The 15,220-nt window shown below is 39.1% G+C and overlaps 1 protein-coding gene across 2 annotated transcripts in view; it reads left to right on the forward strand.

Annotated features, from left to right (window-relative positions):
* The window catches only part of CEP104 (centrosomal protein 104), a 34,564-nt gene extending 19,680 nt beyond the window's left edge, over window positions 1-14,884 (forward strand). For both annotated transcript variants that reach the window (XM_050931687.1, XM_050931685.1), the window contains 9 exons: window positions 382-588; window positions 1,186-1,302; window positions 2,828-2,864; window positions 3,505-3,586; window positions 4,267-4,375; window positions 6,491-6,629; window positions 7,119-7,186; window positions 7,871-7,961; window positions 8,793-14,884. In XM_050931687.1, the coding sequence (XP_050787644.1) occupies window positions 382-588; window positions 1,186-1,302; window positions 2,828-2,864; window positions 3,505-3,586; window positions 4,267-4,375; window positions 6,491-6,629; window positions 7,119-7,186; window positions 7,871-7,961; window positions 8,793-8,929 (987 nt within the window). In that variant the 3' untranslated portion in view covers window positions 8,930-14,884. The remainder of the gene's footprint in view (window positions 1-381; window positions 589-1,185; window positions 1,303-2,827; window positions 2,865-3,504; window positions 3,587-4,266; window positions 4,376-6,490; window positions 6,630-7,118; window positions 7,187-7,870; window positions 7,962-8,792) is intronic.
* The last annotated feature ends 336 nt before the right edge of the window (window positions 14,885-15,220 follow it).

Consider the following 15,220-nt stretch of genomic DNA (forward strand, 5'->3'; position numbering starts at 1 on the left):
GGATGAATGTTAGTTTTTGTGTTAGAGTGCCTGGCACATACACCAGTTAACCGGGCCCAGTGAGCTTCTCTAGGTGGCATTAGTCAACTTTGTGAAGATCCATAATGCAAAAGAAAAGCTATAAAGCATACTTGGTTGGAGAAACATGTCTGTCTGTCTAACTAGATAATAACAATGCTCTGATTGTAGTGGGCAGTCACTACAGATTAAGGGACAGATCCTTTGGTCTAACCGAGCTATGCTTAGCACACAGTGGAAATGGGGCTGGTGAAGGTGGTTTAAAGCTACTTTTGTTTTTCCAACAGTGTGATGAGAAAAGTCCAGCCCAGTTTAACTCCAGGAGAAAATTAGAATAACTTTTTTTTTCACCAATATTTTCAGTTTGCAACAGGGGCATTGGAGCACAGAGTGTATGAGGTACGCGATACAGCATTACGGATTATCTTCGACATGTACAGGCAGCACCAGGCCATTATATTGGACTATCTTCCTCCAGATGATGCCAACACACGCAAGAATGTTCTCTATAAAACACTCTTTGATGGATTTACTAAAATAGATGGTAGACTTACTGAGGCTGAGCTTAGGGTAAGTAATAAGACTGTGGAAAGTATTCAGCTATGTTAAGATACTGTATTTTCAGCAGTGTCTTGGTGGAACCATATATTGAATTTCTAGCTGCACTAATCATATAAAAAAATTGTTATAACACTTATGACAGAATTTCATAACTGTAAATATCATGGTTGTATAGTAAAAAAACAGACTCGCACTCACTTTACTATATAAATCTTTTTATAATCACTATTATGATAGGGATCAAACATGGAAAAAAGCACAGATTGTTTCTGAAACAGTAGCAATATTTTCACATCATTAAGGTAAAAATCTAGGTTTCAATGGCAGTATAGTCGTTCTGTGACTGTGGGATGAATGGAAGATGTGTTAATTTATTCATTATCTGTCAGTAGGGTATTTATATGATAAACATGTCTAAATCATAATGCATGTATTTAAAATTAGCATAGAATATCTTTTTTTGTTTATATTGTGATGGACCAGTTGTTAGTTTTACACACAGTAAGAAAACAATTTTATGTTCTAGATTAAATGGTGTTTTTGCATCCTTCCCCGTATGAGAGAGTATTACAAAACCACTGTAACCGAAAGAGTATTTCTTAACAGGCACAGAAAAAGGCGGCCACAGAAGAAGCAGAAAAACAGAAGAAAGAGGAGATTAAGGTCCTGCAAGGGCAGCTAGCAGCACTGAAGGAGATCCAAGCAGAAGTTCAGGTTGGAAAGGTCAATATCATTTTTGATCTGATGTCCTGGGTTGAAATTATCTTGTACTGGTGGTGTAATTACAGTTACTGGTCCTATTATTTTTTCCTGATGGATGCTGGAAACAGATTAAGCTGCTATGTTCTGTGAGATGAAAGCTGCTTTGTGATAACTCTGGTTCTATATTAAACCACAAGAAGTTTTAACTGAAATATATGAAGGGACTGGTCTTTACTCACAACAGAAAGAGAAGTCAAAATTAAAATTCTATGCTTTGTTTTTGGTACAGTGGTACAAAAATTGCATCCATGTAGAATTGTTTAACCCATCATGTGGTATTTGGAGGCTCCTTCTACAAACTTTAAAATGTCCAAGTACTTGTTAGAGCAGTGCAAGGATACTATACATCAGGGGTCAGCAGCCTTTCAGAAGTGGTGTGCCAAGTCTTCATTTATTCACTCTAATTTAAGGTTTTGTGTGCCAGTAATACATTTTAACGTCTCTTTCTATAAGTCTATAACATACAACTAAACTATTGCACACACTAGCAGATTTTAAGGTAGCCATCCTACAGCAAAAAAACTTCAGGACCAGACTTCAAAGAGAAACTGCTGAGCTTCAGTTCATTTGCAAATATGACACCATCAGCTCAGGATTAAACAAAGACTGTGAATGGCTAGCCAACTATAAAAGCAGTTTCTCCTCCCTTGGTGTTCACACCTCAACTGCTAAAAGAGAGCCTCATCCTCCCTGATTGAACTAACCTCGTTATCTCCAAACTGATTCTGGCCTGCATATTTATAGCTGCCTCTGGAAATTTCCATTACATGCATCTGACGAAGTGGGTATTCACCCACAAAAGCTTATGTTCCAATACATCTGTTAGTCTATAAGATGCCATAGGACTCGTTGTTGCTTTTTACAAATCCAGACTGACACGGCTACCCCTCTGATACTAAACTATTGTTGTATGTAAAGTAAATAAGGTTTTTTAAATGTTTAAGAAGCTTCATTTAAAATTAAATTAAAATGCAGAGCCTCCCAGACCGGTGGCCAGGACCCAGGCAGTGTGAGTGCCACTGAAAATCAGCTCACATACCACTTTTGGTACGCATGCCATAGGTTGCCTACCCCGCTATACATAATAACTCATGTCGGTTACTTTAGAATGATGCTATACTATATAATTGTCAGCAATTGGATTTGAACATACTTGACTTCAAAAGGTTAATAACTGCACCCTGACATGGTAGAGGGCTGTTGCCCACTCTGCTGCAATATACGTGCCTGTACCAAGGCAGGGAAGGGAATATGTCTACTGAAGGAACACTGTTGTGTCCCAGCACACAGGAGACATCCTCTTTGGGAATGTTGCCTGTCTGCACCACAACCTATGCTGCCTTGACCGTGCATCTTGTTTGTTCACTGACTGGACTTTCTCTGGATTTATCTGCTCTTCTTTCTTGAAATACCAAGAAATCATTCTTTCTTGGCTGGTGCCTTAGTCACCAAGGGAGTTACTGACATCTACTTCTCTGTTTGGCAGGAGAAAGAAAGTGATTTTCAAAAGCCAAAGACTCAAGGTAGGTAAAGTTTAAAACTATTCAAAGAAACACAGAAACCAAATTAACCTTGAAATGTTTTGGATGGGGAAGTAGTTAGGACATGTGGCAACCAATAGGTGACTGACTGTGACATAATGCACACTGACTCATCTGAGTTCAGAAACACACAGATCCTAGAGCTTTGGATTGATTGACTCAATCTGACAGAGAGAATCATTCAGTCTTCAGCAGAGAGCTGACCATTTAGTGTGCCAACATTGGTTGCCATCAGCTGGATGGGTGATTTCTTGCACCAGATCAGATTGGCTTGATTCAATCAGATTGGCTTCGATTGAAGCCAGTTTGGATTTTTCCTCACACTGAGGTAGAATCATCTGCTGCTTTATTTTCAAAATGTTCACCAGCATTTTAAGTGGTGACTGTGTGCAAACAGTCTATGGCTGCTGTTTTGAATATAGCAGTACACCCAAAAGGCAAGCAATTTTCCTGTTGTATCCAGGAGCCGTTTCCTCTTGGCACTGCGTACGCTTTAGTTACTTTTCGATGTTTAGGAGTGTACCATTCCAAATAGTCAGTTACCATTAAGACCTTGAGAAACAATAGTTATCCAAAAAGAACTAAGAACCATCTACTGAGTTTAATAGATTCCTTGTTACAGGTGAGCAGGTAAAGAAAGTCACCCTGCTTACGGCAACAGAGATTCCAGACGATCATTCCTCGGTTGCAAATTATTTAGATAAGTAAGTAAAATCAGCAGCTTCTAACCATTTTAAAAGAGTAATTGTTAAAGAGCAGTTAGTGATCATCCAAATGCAAATATCTATACTGACATTTGTGGACAGTTCATTAAATAAGATTTAAATTGTTAAGTGTTAATAGGGACCATTTTGAATATTTTAATTTCTTCCTCCTTATTCTTTATCTTCCAAAATAAATATAATTAGTAACGGACAAATCAGGATTACATATCCTTCACAACTTGTACAGTGTGAGGTTTGTACATGTGTTTGAGAAGTTGTCTATGGATTAGAAAACTGTCACAATATAACAGCGTATCACTGCTACGGGAACAGAGGCAAAGCTAAGACTAAGATTGTCACACTTAGGGGCTTGATGAGAATATAGAATGCTTTCTGGGATCGGGTAAACTGTCCAAGTGAGCTCTCCCAGTATTTATTTGTAATAACAGCTCTCTCCTTGAGTGAACATTTTTAGTTAAAGCTACACTACAACTTTACATAAGTCTCTGCCTGAGCCCAATCAGAGGCAGGTATTCTGTAGAGAAGATGTTTTGTACAAAAAAACTGTCTATATCACAGAACTATTTTAAACTGGAAGGATGTTTCCCCTTGACTTGGACTGCCTGTTTCTTTTAGTAATCTATAGCATTTGTTATTCTTCCTCTGTCTGTCTTCTCCAGCCTATGCATTTTTTGTGGTGAAAGGGACGAATCTTTCACAGAGGAAGGCTTGGATCTCCATTACTGGAAACATTGCCCTATGTTGACAAGATGTGAGCACTGCAAACAGGTCAGGCATTAGACTCAGAAGCCTATATACAACCTAACATACACATTCCAGAACTGACACAAGCAGTGAATTAGTCTGTTGTCAATTGATAAGCTGCAAAAGGTGAAAATTGCTGTTTAACAAAAAGATCCGTTTGTAGCAAAATCATTGTCATGGACAATAACAGGAGGAGAGGAGCAGTATAAGGAACCAGATTAACAACAACCGAAGTAAATCTGCTCAACATACTTGTCCATTTAAAATGTAACAGCACCATTAGAATGAGGGAACTGGAAAGGAAGGGGATCTCTCTTCTGGGTTAGGACAAATACCTTTTAAATAGTGTTGTTTGGAAGGAAAGGCAGTGTCGCATCTATAGGGGAATCACTGCTACGCAGTATAAGCTGCAGATGCATGTGTGAAAATCAGAGCTCTGCTGTGTGTGAAATTCTAAATCATTTCAGACCAGATGTCATATTGGGGGAGGAGAAGTTAGTGATACTCTTCCAAACTCCACCCACAAAATCAGCTCTGCCCACAGAAGACATGTAGTCAGAGTTGATTGCGCAGATGTTCAAAATATGATCACACATGCGCTCTTGGGCTCGCCTTTCCCCTCACTTGGGTCCTAATACACTTCTGGCTCTGCTGAGCTCCTTGAGCTTGGTTCCCCTTAATCGGATTCTGCTGGGCTCAACACTTTCTTCATTGAGGGAGGAATGTAGCAGTGTCTCCGAAACACATTTGCTGCAGGTGCCAAAGGGAGCTGTCATCCACAGTAGATTGTGAATGTGCAGATTTTCATAATCTAACCCTCCCGCTCCTTTTTTACACAGTCTGACCATCTGTTGTATTAACATTTTAGGCATCTCATTAAGCTCCCATTGAGATGAATCGGGCAGCTGATAACATTCGGTGCCGTTAGTTCAGGGCCTGCAAATGTGGGCAGGCATCACTTTATCAGTTTCACTCCATACACCTTTTTGAGGCTATCTCGACAATTATCACATCTAGAGACTAGATTTTGTCTTTTTAAAAGTGCTGAGATTCTGGAGAACAAGGCAGCATGCCATATGACTACTAACCAGATTAGTGTCGGCCCTGTTTCAGATATGTATTTGTGGGGGCACTTTAACATTCTAGTGTTACTTGTTGAGTAACTTGCTCCAATTTGTCATACATTTGTTTTGCACTTTAAATTTAACTTACACCTTAGGTGGGGAGAAGAGGGATGTAGCAAGAGAAGCAATTAAAACAAGCACTAAAAAGTGAGAGAGGCCTGGGATAGCTTATTTCAATTGCTTTTCCTCTTCCTCCCCCCCACCTCTACCTTTCTGTTCTTTAGTGTGTAAGCTCCATTATTTTGTACACCCACTGATTTTTAGATCAGTCCAAATTTACTTCAATATTTACATCTGCTTTGTGACCAACTTTTACCTAAAGTTCAGCTTACAACACTTGTTGGCCCCGGGACTTCCAAGAGAGTTACATCGATTTATTTCAGGATTAACTTGGCCTAGGAGCCCTTACTGAGGTGTTTAATGTGAATCTTTCATTGATTTACTCAACCACTGGCAGTCAAAGTGGCTTTGAAGCATCTGTCTAGACGCTGCTAGCTATGTTGTGCAAAGATTATCCCAGAAAGAAGCATGTGTTCCTGTTTTGTCCCAGTGTCTGCTTGTACATACATGCAGCATGAGCAACTTCTATGTTCATACACAGTAGGATACATGGAATCATTTCTAACAACTGTATTTAAAGATAAGAATAGAGTTAAACATAGGAACAAGTTTTAAATTATCTTTCCTTGTTTTATTTTTAAGCCTATAATGATACCTTTTCACTTTAAATTTGCAGGTTACATGTGTAAGAAACACAAGCAGAGTTTTATCGGATTTAGGCATTTTTGAAATTTTACCCTGAGCCCCATTTTCAAAGGTGAATTAGGAGCCCAAGTTTCATTGATTTTCAATGACATTTAGGCTTGTAAGTGCCTTCGTCACTTTTAAAAATGAGACTTGAGCTCTAAAGTCACTTGAGATCTTTTGAAAATATTATTCGTAGTTTCATAGCACAGTACATGTTTATTCCTGTATCTTTTGTATTCTCAGCTACCTGTCTGGTTTCCTATTGCAGGTGGTGGAGATAGCAAGCCTGACAGAGCACTTGCTGACTGAGTGTGATAAAAAAGATGGCTTTGGGAAATGTCAGCGCTGTAGCGAGGCCATTCCAAAAGAGGAACTGCCCAAACATGTGAAGGGCAAGACTTGCAATCGTGAGTAGTTTCAAATGGAATAAATGAAGCCAGGGGAGCTGCAAGGACTCAATACCTTTGGAAAATCAGGCCACTTCTATTTAGGTGCTGAACTATGAATTTGGAATCCTAACGTGAGGCTAAGGATTGAATATTTGTGGCCTAAATGTTTTTGCCTTTCAGTGCTCCCTGCACTTAGCTCCTATTAATGCACGTGGGAGTGTCTTCTGAGCAAGAACAGAAAACTCCTGAAGATTGCTCCACAGTTTAGCTTGCTCCTCATCACTGTAGAACAAGCTGAAGGCACTTCAATGTTAGCTGTTCTCTCTTACTTTTCCTTTTTTCTCTTGATAATGAGATCGGTTTCTTGACTAGGCAGGAGAAGGTAGAGTAGCAGCCAGTTCCATCTCTTGCTCACAGAAACTGGCAGAGATCAATCTGTTCCTCTTGCATTTGGCAAAGCACATGGCAATAGCGTAACTTTTTTTTTTCTCTTTCTAATCATTTCAGCTGCAAAACCAGAAAAGGTGGCAAACCATTGTCCATTGTGCCATGAAAACTTCGCCCCAGGAGAGGAGGTAAGAGAAAATGAGTGTAATGTCAAATTGGTCTTGCTAGTCTTGTCACTAAGACTTCAATAATTTGTCCTTTAACACTGAAATTACCTACATTGCCTGAACATAACCATGTCAAAAAGTGCCTGGAGTCTCTGCCTGTGGCTTCAGATTCTAGAACAATGATAGTAAATGCAAACTGGTAGCAAGCTACTTTCAAAGGCTGTGCTAAACAGGATTTTATGGCCATCTTACTTCTTTTGAGATCAGCTCTTGGAGCAGAAAGTGGTGCCTCTAATTCTCCCGCCATCTTAATTTGCTTTGCTAAGTGATCTGATGGAGTTACATTTAGGCTTGTTCAGGTTACAGCAGGAATTGATTATCCATGTTTGGCTTTCATTCAGAGGTCTCTTATAAATCTGATCAAGACAGTAGTTAATAGGCAAAAGAATGAGACAGCGTGTCATCTTAAACCCAAGCTGTCTGTGAGATGTTCCTGATTTTGTCCTCAGTGCGGGCCAAAACTATTGAAATCTGCTTGCTTTTCTCAGTAAAATAACACCTAGCATTTCATTTTTCCTTTGATGCTGTAAAACGTGCTTGTGCATGCGCACGCCTGCACATGTGTAGATACAGAAATAGCATTCATATGAAAGACCTGCTATTTCTCTGCTTTTGTAACACCGCTTGTTTCTTAATTTATCATAGGCCTGGAAATCTCACTTAATGGGCAAAGATGGCTGTAAAATGAATCTGCGGAGGGCGCATACACTAAATAAAACTCTGCTGATGCAGCCTGGTATGGATTTCCTTGTGATTACTATGCTTTTCACTTTGTTTACCTATTTAAGCAGAAGGCTCTATTCTAGAAAGCAAGTTGATTCTTAGTCAATAACAGTTGAATGCATTATTCAAGTATTTGTATATGCTGACTGTATTTCTAAATATGTTGGTATAGAATAGCACACACAGAGGGCAAATCACCCTCTGATACTCCAGTCAATCTCAATGACTTTAGCACAGATGCGCTGTTGTAATGGAATGGAGAAGTTGCATCATTTTTAATTTTGTTTTATTGTTTGTCTCGTTTTATGGACCAGCATACCCCAAAGACTCATCTTGCTGTAGTTGCCCTCTTATATCCTACGTTACGCTATGAACCAGACAGATACAGTAGCGCACAGAGAGCCGCTTAAATGCTATACTGTCAATGTGCCTCAGGCCTGAGAGGAGCCAGTTGGAGATGCTAATCTAATCCTAACTATGGGACGGAGTGAAGTGGATAGGTAGTCTTTTATCTGTCCTGTAGAGAACGAGAAATTAAGACACTGGGTTGATAAGCATCATACAAATGCCTGAGGCAGGTAGGTTGATGGGAACTGAACTCTGAGCATGGACTCATGTCACATATGGTGGATCTCTGAACAAGCTGACGGTATGTTGATGTCAGATGTTAGTGTTTACTCCCTAGCCTGGATTCAAATTTATGATCCATCTCCTATTACCACGTCTGTGAATAATCCTGTCACTTCAAAGTCAATCTTATTATTTCTGTCAATGTTGTAGCTAAGTCATGTACTTGAAATGCAAGAGATGATTGTGATTGATAATCTGTATGTTCTTTTCCCAGGCAAAGCAGCAGGATTAACCATAAACAAATCAGGTCCTACAGCAACAAAGGTTCGATCCCCCTCTGTAGGAAGCAAGATCCCTACCCCAAAAGGGGGCCTGAATAAAAGCACTGGCAGAACATATGCAAAGCGATGACATGAGAAGTACTTGTTTCCTTTGTCTCCATAACTGAGCAAGTTTTATGTGATGCACAACATTTCCAAGATTTGTTTACAAGTGATAGGAGCCCCACGGTCATCCATTTCACCTGAACTACACACTGCTGTTTATCAACCACAAATAGTGTTTGACTGCTTCATTTACCCAATAGTTAACACTTATATATTGGTTCTCTCTGTACAGTGTTGTGTGTAATTATCCCAAAAACCTGCATCTCACTTTTAGTGATGAGCAGTCTTTTGGGGACAGAGCCTCTGGCCTCCTGCACTCCTTTGGCATTTCCCCAATAGCATGGAGGGAGCAGAAAGCAGCTGAACCTTCCCTGATGAGGCTTCTCTCAGCCTGAGGGGAGTCCCTAGTAGTATAAATCCAGCATAGCCAAATCCTGTGCTATCCACTGCAGCAGCAACCAATGTAGAGATCCGGGCCAAAATATAGCATGCTTCTGCTGTCCGTGGTCAGTGTATTGTCCCATGGGACTAGGGTGGTAGCTAGTGTAACAAGAGCATCCTGGATGCTAGGACAAGTAAGGAACTGGCCCCAGGATCAGGAAGCCACAACTGGCTCTCTTTTGGCCCTTCCTCGGGGCATAGCTGAGACTCTAGCCCTTCTGATTCAAACTAAATCAGGTTTTGAGAACAAAGCTTTGAGCTATCTGTTCCTTTGAACCAAAGCTAATGTTCGCTTACAAATACTCCCCAAACGTTTAGGGAATGCAATCATTGTATCAGTTTGATGAAGTCACTATAAAATTTGTTGGTAATTGTTCTTTGCCAAAGCTTGCTTGGTTGTGTGACACAGTAAAAGTAATTGTGTCACTACGTACCTGATTGAGGGGAAATAAGTACTAGTTATACAGAAATAGAACTACAATAAGAGTATAGTATCACTTACCTACAGTATAGGTCTACTATGTGTATTTCTGCACCACTCCAGCAAATCAAAACCAATCTACAGAGAAATTATCATATTTAGGCTTTGAAACACATCACTGAATATTACAAACACAGTAGCTGTATTGCGATCACAGTAGCCTTGCTGTCGTTAAGTTTGTGTCATAGGAGTGTCACAATCCAACTGTTCTAATGTACAGCTAACAAAAATTAAAGTAGAAAGTAAGTCTTGAGCAGCTAAAAGTATTCCTTTACTAGACACCTTGAAATTCTCTAGCTGGCCAATGTTACATAGCCACAGAATGATGTTGGTAAACAATATGCTCTTTCTAGAAAAACTTTAACAGCTCTTACATTCATTTGGGTAGGCTGTCTTACCTCCAGATCCATGTTTGATATGAGTATAATGAATATTTCAGGTAGCAGCTTTTATATTATATAACTATGTATACATAGAAAAATATACCTGTTTATACAGAGTACCTGTTAGACATTTATAACAAGAGTATAAGCATAAATTATTCTGTCAGTTAAAGTAATGTTTAAAAAAGCAGATTGTACTTCCAAAACAATTATTTTATAAATATGATTAGACGGACTCGTGTGAACAAGATACACACCTGGAGCAGTGAACTTGTGAAATAGCAATTTCCCTAAAGTAAAACTCTACCAGAGCTGCTTAATTCAGAAATAACATTGGAGAGTCACCAGTGCAGGCCAGGAACATATTTTGAATCCTGCAAGACCCAACCTGTAGTTTCTCTCTACCCAAAAGGTGCCCAGTTTATAAGCAGGACAAGAATCTGAAAAGTTTTTTGTCAACTGTCTTGTTCTCTGTTATCCACCCTAACATCTTGTAAAGCAAAAAATCATCCCATTCTCTGGAGACTGTAATTATCCATTATGCCACATACTAACATGATTTGATAGTAATTCAGCAACAGCCATTGACTGAGCCTTAATTAAAGTACCGTCAATGTGTGTACAGCAATCTCATCTGTTCAGGGGTTTCTAATCATTCTGGGAGGCAGGTTATCGATTGAGGGGGCAAATTTTATTTTAGCAAAAGTGGACAAAATAATTTTGGTCATTTAACTTACAGAACTGTAAAAAGCTAGTCATTTTTCTTGGGTGCTTCAGCTCAAAACTGCTATGTTTCTAAACTGAGATTGTGCGTAGTATTTTTCTGTAACAATAATTTATACTTCATTTAGGATCTAATCAACTCCCAGTGAAGTTTAACTGAAAGTTTCCAATTGACTTTAGTGGGTTTTGGATCAGCCCTTATAACAATACATGTCTCTGAGTAAAAGCTACCAGGAATTGTAGCTTTGAAAAATAGTTTCTCTAGAAGGAGAGAAGTTACTGTTCAAAGGCTTTTACTACACTTTTCAGTGGGTTTTACAACATGCATTTGCTGTGCACAGTTAGTGCAGTACATATACCAAAATGTGTTTCTCCGATAGACAATAAAAGTTCCCAATACATTTTAATTTTTGTTAAGTCACCAAAGTGCCAGAAAAGTTGCTATTTAAATAGCCTCTTTGACAGCCATGTAGTCTCTGTCAATGATTTCACCATCCTATTTGCTCAGACAACGTAACACATTCTGAACTGCAAATAAGAGACAAACCTATTCATTAAAACGCATGGTGAAATCCTAGCCCTGTTGAATTCAATAGAAGTCTTGCTATTGACTTCAGTCTAGCTTTTTCTACAGCTATGTGTTCGTGAGCAGCTGTTTGAAGTGTAACCCAATCTATTTATTGTTTAACTTTTAACATAACATGCTGCACTTCTGCATCCCTTTCCTCCCAAAGAGCTGAATAAGATTGTTGCTCCACTGCCCAGTAGTCTGTGGGGATGACAAAAGATTCTATCTAAAGGAACTGTTTGATATTGTATGAGTGGGCTAATAAAAACCTGCTACCAGTAAAGGCTATAGAGTGGGAGGGGGAAGTGTCTGTTGCAGGAGAAAATACTTCTTGTTTAGAAGGGAACAGATTGTATAACCACAGGAATTTGCAGCTCGTTAAATTGTTACTAACAACACTAGTATACATGTATAGTAAAATGTGTAACTGCCCTTCCCTGTGTGTGTGGACAAGCAGCTTCCTTAGATATTAGCAGGAGCACTGACTGAATGAGAAGGAAAGTGTGATACACCCCACAGGTTGTCTCTCTAGGAAATTTTTGACCCATTATTTGCCACCAGTGTAGCTCTACTGCTGATAGCATCAGGGGAGGGGTATAGTCTTGAGACTAGTTCTGAGGTGTAGTGTGTTAAAATTCAGGCACTCCCTGGAACAGACCTTAAAACACCTTGTATTCATTGTAAATTTCAGGACATTTCCTTCCGAGATTAAATTGTTCTGCACCACTGTCCGCAGCAGGATTCAGAAATACGAGATTATAGTAATCTGAAAGCAATATTTTTTCTTTTGCCACATTGAAATGAATTTGCTGTATTTATTGTATTTTGTATATAGAATACTATATTTGTAGTGTACAGTTTTTATAGAGCTTGTGCGCTCTGTACATGTCTATGAATTTTATAAGCACAGTGCAGCACTTGCATTTGAAATGCTGTTGTATGTAACCTTTAAACACTCCTTCACATATTTGTTAGAAATTAAACTTACTCCATTTTAGAACCTGATCATGGAGTCCCTTAATGCAGGCAAAAGTCCTGTTGACTTTGCTCAGAGTTTAGCTTGTGTAGTGACTGTAAGGTCAGTTGATAAGATCCCAGAGTACAGCTTACCTTTGAATGGCCCAGACCTGTCATCTTTTATACATGGAATTCAATGGACCTACTCCTGTCTGGAAAGGTTCTTGTGCATGTAAATATTTGCTGGATTGGGCCCTCCTGGGGTGCATTTCGTTGGTAATTGTGACTCTTCTTACAGTGTGGTGTCTTTTGAATCCGGCGATTAATAGTTAAAACAAAGGCATTTAGTTAAATCCTTCACATAACTGAAGCAGCAGATATGCTCGCTGTCTCTTATTTTGACTAGGGGGCAGTCCAGAAAACAGGGCCAGGGAGTAGACTTTTATAACTGTGTCATTTATTGGTTAAGCCCAGGAATTAGAATAAGGCCATATTTTCTGTTACTCATCATTTTGAATAGCTAATAAATTTGGGGCTGAACTTGGCATTGTTTTCAGGAATTCAGTATTTCTTTCTGGCATCTCCAATCCTTCCCTTGGCTAGGACTTGCTCATCTCTAAGGTGTTTGAAAGTCGTGATGCTTAGGTCACCTGTCTAAAATGTGCATCTCCCTATTTCATGTGTCAGCGCTTCACACCAGGTTTATGAACTGCTTTCCTACTATCTTAGGCAACTTTCTAGAGTTTAACTAGGCTCCTTGTCTGTGCAATAACTACACAGCTTACTTACATTCTACCAGTCAGTGCTAAATGCTTTTGTATTTATACTTGCTAATACAAAGACCCAAGGCAAACTTCAGCCCTTCTGAATATTCTTGGGACTGAGGACATTGCTTACTGGATTTTGATTCCATAAATAAAATACAAAAAGGTTCAGAGAGAGGCATCAAAGATGATCCAGGGTATGAAACAGCTTTCCCACACAGAGGGATGTTAGTGCTGCAGCTTAGAAAAGAGGTGACTAAGGGGGGCGGGATATGATAGAAGTCTACAAAATCATGAGTGGTGTGCAAAAAGTGAATAGAGAAGTGTTGTTTACACTTTCTCACAATACAACAATCAGGGGTCACCTGATGAAATTAACAGGCAGCAGGTTTAATACAAATAAGAGGAAGTACTACTTCACACAGCGCATAAATAGCCTGTGAAACTCATTGCCATGGAATGTTGTGATGGCCAAAAATAAACTTCATTAAAAAAAGAACTAGTTAAGTTCATGGAGAATAGATTGACCAATGGCTATTAGCCAAGATAGTCAGGAATGTAACCACATGCTTGGACAACCCTAAATTTCTGACTGCCAGGAGGGGAAGACCAGTGGATCACTCCCCCTGAAGCTCTGGTACTGGCCACTGTCAGAGACATGATACTGGGCTGGATGGACCATTGGTCTGACCTACTAAAGCCGTTCTCACATTATTCTGATAGTTTTTGAATGTTGCACATGTGTTTCAAGTTGTGTAAAGGAGAATGGTACTCTTTTTTTCCCTCCAGGCTAGCACTATGAAATTCTAAAATGCAAGCAGCAACTCTCTCCATGAATAAACTCAGGATTACATATTGTAAATAACTTTATTTCTCTTCTAACATTCCAAGCTTCTGGGATGAGCAGAGTGGATCCAAATTTCTGTTGGCTGCATCTGCCCTGGTAAACATCATCGCTGTAACTCACTCCTGGTGTAGCACGAATTCTGTTCTCTGCAGGTCTATGCACCTTAGGGCATAAAGCACTGGCAGGTTATCACTGTTCCGCGCATACCATTGCTAGCATCAAGGAGGTGCACCTTGCTGATGTCACTCAGCTATTGAGCAAAGTTAGATGAGACAGTCGCAAAAATAGCTGAGCCCCACACTACAACTTCAACATCTCCTGCCTTCAGCAGTTCCACTGCGGTTAGGTTATGGCTATAAGGTTTGCTAGTATAGATCATTCCCAAAGGAATGCTGTTACTCTTTCAAGCTTTTAAATGTTTTTGTATGTGTGTGTGTTTTAATTTTCAGTGGAAACTTTGTTTAAATATAAACTTTCCCCTTCAGGGTTGTGATCCAAACACAACTTTGTGAAAGTGACAAGACAGACCAGTTCTGTTTTCATTGTCCCCAGTGACGGATGTGCAAAAAGTAAACAAAGCGTAAATGGTGAAAAATAAAAGTTTAAAATTCTGTTTGTCAAAGTAAATATAGTAGGGTAATACCTAAGGTTTTAGTAACATAGGAACAGAGTTTTTATGATTTTTTTCCACATTGTCTCAACTATTTTACAAAACCGTACTATGGATTGGAAAGTATGTATTCACAGGAGGAAATGAGGACGCAGCCTGTTGTCTCAGCATTTAAAATAACAATAAAAATATGTACCCTATGGCAACTCCTGTCATTTTTTAAGTCCTTAATTCTTTCAATTAAGTCCAGGTAGCTTAAGTTTTTTGCAACATTTTAGGAAGTACACATTTTAATAAGGATTTTAGAGTGTGTAATAGTCTATATGTATCAGAGCATGTACTATGAAGTCAAAATTGCAATTCCAAAATAGAGGTTTAATCTTATTAAACTATCTAGAATTAGAAACAGTTTAGAGGTGGATAAGTGGAAATTTTCAGAGACCTCAGAACACCTTTATTAATAAACAAAGTAACACAATTATAGATAATTTTTTAAGTTATGATTTAATGGGGCTGCTTCCTTTTTAATAAGCAGTCTGTTT

The sequence above is a fragment of the Gopherus flavomarginatus genome, chromosome 21 (genome assembly GCF_025201925.1).
Source record: "Gopherus flavomarginatus isolate rGopFla2 chromosome 21, rGopFla2.mat.asm, whole genome shotgun sequence".
Taxonomy (NCBI): domain Eukaryota; kingdom Metazoa; phylum Chordata; order Testudines; family Testudinidae; genus Gopherus; species Gopherus flavomarginatus.